Here is a 5,501-nt window from a genome sequence, read left to right on the forward strand (position 1 = left end):
GCGGTCAACATTTAAATGAAATTATCTTCAAAAAGTAAATGTCATGAACCAATCTAACGTTTCAAATAAAGAACCGATGAGATTTTGCAAATTTTATGCGTTTTTTTTTTTAAAAAAGTTATCAAGCTCTTAAAAAATCACCCGATATAATGCTCTGTAGTAACTGGTAGCAAGAGTATAAATATCAAAATCTTATCAATTTAAAAAGAAAAGCTCAAGGTTTATGCTTCCAGACTAGAATACCGCTTTATAAGTGACATAAAAGATTATGGTGAGATACGTGAGTCAGAAAATCAACCCCTCAAACGGCAAGAAAAAATTAAAAAAAAAAAAAAAATGATGAGTATATTCTATCATCGAATAAAGATTGTTGAGATAAATATCTATCTATCTTTTTATACGTGAACAAATCCGATAGTTTTTGAGTTAACAATCTGAAATTTTACGCTTATACTTTTCTTCAACACAAACTGCTCACATGTTGGAACCGCCGATATCGGATAACTATAAACATAGCTTTTTGAGAAAAAATCTGCACGAAATTCGGCAAAGATACTTTTTCAAGGAAACTCTATAATCTACAAAAATATTGTTCATATGAGATCTCTATAGTATATAGCTGTTATACAAACTGACCTGTCAACGCAAAAATCTTTATTTATTATTGAGCTTAGATGTTTCTCGTTTTTACTACAGTACAAAAATATAAATTGAGATTTAATTTTTTTATCTAGCCACTGCAGAATAATTTTTTTTTACTATAAACGCTTTATTAACAGATTTTATTGCCTTTCGTGATACTTTTTCGGTAACAGCGGCAAAATCAACATTCGAAACATCAAAGAGCTGACCGCAAATCTGGGAGAAAAATTCCCAATGGGTATGTACTTTAGACACACGTGCACATACCTTCTTGCTTATAAAAAATAAAAGTACTTTAGTCAAAGTATTCATATATTTTTGCGCTTTTTTTTGGCATGAAATTTTATTAGCACCCGAAAATGCATAAGAGATATATGTACTCTTACATGCAGCCAAAGGAAAGTGCGCATATTACATATGTACGTACTATCGAGTACCGTTAACGTGAATGCAAAAACCTGTTGCTGATATATTTTTGCTAACAAAATATATGATGAATGCATTGCATCATCCCTTACTCTAAATTAGTCTCGCCGCAAAATAGCGATTTTTGATTACATTTTTTTGCATACTGGTTTATATGAACTTTGACTCTATGCTTCTCGCCTCTTTTTGTCTTTTTTCTCATATTTTGAGGTATCATTATTATTATTGGTCTCTGTAGAGTATTGCTCTCTTTCATAAATACATAAATATTTCGATATCTTTATTGACACATTCACTTTTCATTGCCATAAAACAAATTTATGTGTGCGTATTTTTTGTTCGTTGAACAACATACCCACACACATATGCCCAGCCAGAATGCTCGAAGCGTTAGCAATTCATGCATTGAAATACACTTTTTCATTCATAATTTATTGATCCTGTCATATATAATTTCCTTTGTACGTAAATTTTCGGCTTCTCATATTTCATATGAAGTTTGACATTCGGTGAACAATGGCGAAAAATGAATACCATCGCCACAAATTAAGTTAACACTGTGCTTATCAGGAAAGTAACAAATACAATAAAGGCGTTAAACAAATTTATGGGCTTGTCCTCATCCAACTACACTACATATGTATGCTTCCATGAGCCGAAAGTTCAAAATATTCAAATATATTTATAAAAATACTAAAATTTTATTTCTCTAAACATTTTAAATTATGAATAAAGAGTATACTATATATTCAAAAACCAAAATTTTTTCTGCTAGAGCAAACCCAGCTATAATCATAGCATCTAATCAAATATGACCCGGACTGTCGATCTCAAAATAGGCTCCTAAGCCAATTAAGTTCTAACATTGGTGTTATACGAAATGCCAATGAAAATCGTTCGTTAAACACTTTCTACAATCACCAATCACGTGTCTCAATATTGAACTTCACTGCTAGCTTTCCATCAAGGATGAGTTCCAAGTACTGCACATTTCAGACAGAATGAAATTGTTAGTTCCCCAATTCGGGAGAGGGAGTGCATTGTGTGTTTTATACAAACTGCTAGATAAAACCAGCTCAGTTTTGAGCCGCTTCCTTCCCCCCAGCTAGCTACCACATTGTGGTACCCGTGGCTTAACTCATAAACGGTATAAAAGTTATGCTTAAGGCTCGATTCCACTTTAAACCTCTTAGGTGAAACTAACAGCTTCCGGCTGCACATTGTTGAATTCTCCTACAACATCGAAAAATGTCAACACATTATATTCCTTATGATACAATAGGGCTTCTTTCAACCATGACACCGCGACATGCACAGCGATGAACGCAACTACCTTTGCTGGCCCCCAGTATCACGTCTCTCGGCATACTACGCCTGATGTACAGGCCCATAATTTTCTCCAACGACTTCAATAAAAACGAAAAAAGGCTAATAGTTCTGAAATTATTGGCAGTAAGATGAGAGCTCCTTTCAGTCTTCGACACACCACCATTACCTATTAATCTAACACAGTTCGCTTATTATTTGTATAATACCTTTACCATCCGCTGTGACCATTGCGCACTTTTAATGCAATCGGGTCCACGCGACTTAAATGGTATGAACGATTTAACGCCCATGAAAGTTAGCTCTCATTCAGAAGATCTAAGACCGCCGTTCTGAAGCTCTCCTAGATGCATATCTTCAGTAGATGTGTTCTTTGTTATATGATGACATTTCTTAATTCTCAGATACCCCATAGAAGTACGGGTTTTAACGAGAAAACGTCTAACCCTGAGAATTCGTGAGTTGCTTGTACTGTTTTAAACAGTCGTCGTTAGAACGGGATTGTTGAACAGTCAAAGCAAATTTGAAGAAATGTTTTGAGGACTCACGCATATTCACGAACACAGGTATTCGAATGATACAAACATTAAGTGAAGATCGCGAAGTCATCAAAAACACCTTGCGAGTTGTACCTCCACCTCTTGTAACGACTATAATTACGAAAAAGGTAAAAAAAACAGTACTTCGAAACCATTTTGGCATCAGAGAGATAGAAAAGGACCACCACATCGTTTGCGGATCAACTCAACATATTTTGGTTAAGGTATCGTAGCAAAAACCTAAATTTTTATCAAAAATTATGTCAATTAGAGGTCACAAAATATATGCTTCAATATTGATCATGATTAAGACACGAAACTGACCAGCAAACATGTGAGCAACACTCTAAACTTAAGTCAAAACTCTAAAAACCAAATAATGCTAAAGGCACTGAAGGACTAAGGATTATCACAGACATATGAAAACTTGGATTAAGCGTTGCTTGTATTGACTTAGGAGCCTATTTCAAAATTAATAGCAAAGATTTGTATTTAAATACGAGAAAATGTAGTATTTTTGTCAGTCCGGGTCAAATTTGATCAGATGGTAAATGCAACTTTGATTTGAAAATACAGGTATAGTAAGATTTTATCAACTAAGAAATCAAAAAACAACAAACAAATTCATTATATTCTTTATTTATTTTTTTAAAATCGTTTTATTGAGGTAACACTGCATACATTCATGCTCTTTTACAAAATAGAAAATTTTTAATTTATACAAATTTTATAAAGTTAAGTATGAGAAATATGTTTTCAGTTCCGTTTTAAATACTTAAAGACTAACAACACATATTTAAGTACTACGACTACCCAACACCATTGTAATGCTAATTTAACTATTTACACGCTAACCAAACCAACTAACTAAATAATAATGTATGCATATTATATTAAGAGTACAATTTCTGCCTTTGGCAACTTCAATTAAAATATGCATGACACACTTCTCCTTAAACCGTATATTGTATAGAGAGATATTTCTTCATAACCGCAAATTATATACACACTCTAACGGTCTCCCATTCTTACCAACACTACTCCTACCTTCATCAACCAACTACTCTAATGTAATTTTCAATTTCCGACTCCACTGCAAAAATCAGCCTTAACAAATAAGTGTTACCAACAGCCCTGCATAACGGATAATTGCTGTACTGCACCGCAACCCACACGATTCTGCATGTAGTCCGGGAAATTGCTCTGCAGCACACGCATTGTATTGCGCTTGTAGTCGGGCACAGCATGCGTCGCCAGCTGACAGGTATCACTGCGGTAGACAGGCTTAAAGTTCGTCTCCGTAAAAGCGCTGGAAGTGTCCCAGCGATAAACCTCCGCATCGCCTTCATTGCGGAAGAATATGGCCGAACCGTTATCAGTGCCGATAATGACCATGCGCGAAGGCTTCTTACCCAAATCTTTAAGTATAGAGTTTAACAAATGAGTTATCAGACCGTTAAACAAACTGTGACCTTAACCCCAACTTACCCAATATACGACCATCGGCCACACCGCTGCGCAAGTACTCCGACTGTAGTGAGAAAAGTCTGTTCGTGCTCAAGTAGGTAAAGTACAACTCCGTTGTGCCACAATCCTTGCGTATCAGCGCGATATAGAGCACATCACGTGCTCTACAACCCGATGCTACAGCTTTCGGCAGTACCACACGGAAGCCACGATCAGCTTGTAAATTATAAACGATGATGGCACGATTCGCGGCATCGCTGACATACACGAAGCAGCTGCCATCAGGCGCATAGTCCACAACAATATATTGTAAACGCGAGTTCGGCGATGTCAGACCCTCCAACGAAATGGATTTCAACACTTTGCCCGTCTTCACGGAAAGCGCTACCACTTTGGCGGTGCATTTGCGCTCCGGCGTCTCAAGCGTGTTGACAATGCCCGTGTCCAATACCCACAACACGTCATTTTGATCGACAACCAAATCGACTACGGATTGGAAACCCTTACATGTGCTATCATCCTGCATGTCCCAGCAGGGGAACGGTGCAAAGGTGGCTTGACAAACGCCCGGTTTGAGCGTGGTTTTCACAAGTGTCGCCGGCACACCATGCTTATAGCGCGGTAATGCCAAAAAGACGGCATCACCCACTATTTGCGCACGCGTCGCTATCACATTCTTCGAGATGTACTTGCCCGAGCTGCGAAAGAGCGAACGCGACGAGCCGGGAAACTCGAACTGTCCGCCGGTCCATTGTAGCGAGGTGACTGCAGGCGGCGCGACTACCGTTTCAGCGCTACTTCGCGTATCCCCGTATTTCGCCGCGAACGCCTGAGTCCACAGACATTGTGCGAAGGCTGTAAGCAGCAGGCAACGTGTCCACATGCTTTTACGTATATTTAGTAAGGGTTTTACGCAATTATTATACAAACTTGCTTAATTTTATTTATTGAACTCTTTATGTGTAATTTGTTTGCACTTCGCCGCACTCTGCGCCAGCGCCTGCTTATTTGCAACTTCAGCAATAATATTTAATTCATATGAATTTATTGCTATTTTATATGGTTTTACATTTTGCTGGCTTCGCATGGCGCACATATGAG

The 5,501-nt window shown here is 37.5% G+C and overlaps 1 protein-coding gene across 1 annotated transcript; it reads right to left on the reverse strand.

The window, feature by feature from the left end:
- Positions 1 to 4,055: 4,055 nt before the first annotated feature.
- Positions 4,056 to 5,283, reverse strand: LOC108976882 (protein yellow). The gene is made up of 2 exons (XM_018946275.1): positions 4,422 to 5,283; positions 4,056 to 4,351 (listed from the first exon to the last, which is right to left on the reverse strand). Exons 1-2 carry the CDS (start codon positions 5,281 to 5,283, stop codon positions 4,056 to 4,058), a joined length of 1,158 nt encoding a protein of 385 aa, XP_018801820.1.
- Between the last annotated feature and the right edge of the window lie 218 nt (positions 5,284 to 5,501).

This window comes from Bactrocera latifrons, unplaced genomic scaffold, assembly GCF_001853355.1.
Source record: "Bactrocera latifrons isolate USDA-ARS-PBARC rearing strain unplaced genomic scaffold, ASM185335v1 scaffold_81, whole genome shotgun sequence".
NCBI lineage: Eukaryota > Metazoa > Arthropoda > Insecta > Diptera > Tephritidae > Bactrocera > Bactrocera latifrons.

Bases quoted from the DNA above. Each gene is read 5' to 3' on its own strand.
- LOC108976882 (XM_018946275.1), bottom strand. From the start codon at position 5,283: ATGTGGACACGTTGCCTGCTGCTTACAGCCTTCGCACAATGTCTGTGG. The intron at 4,352-4,421 runs GTAAGTTGGGGT...CTATACTTAAAG, and splicing joins GGCCGATGGTCGTATATTGG to ATTTGGGTAAGAAGCCTTCG.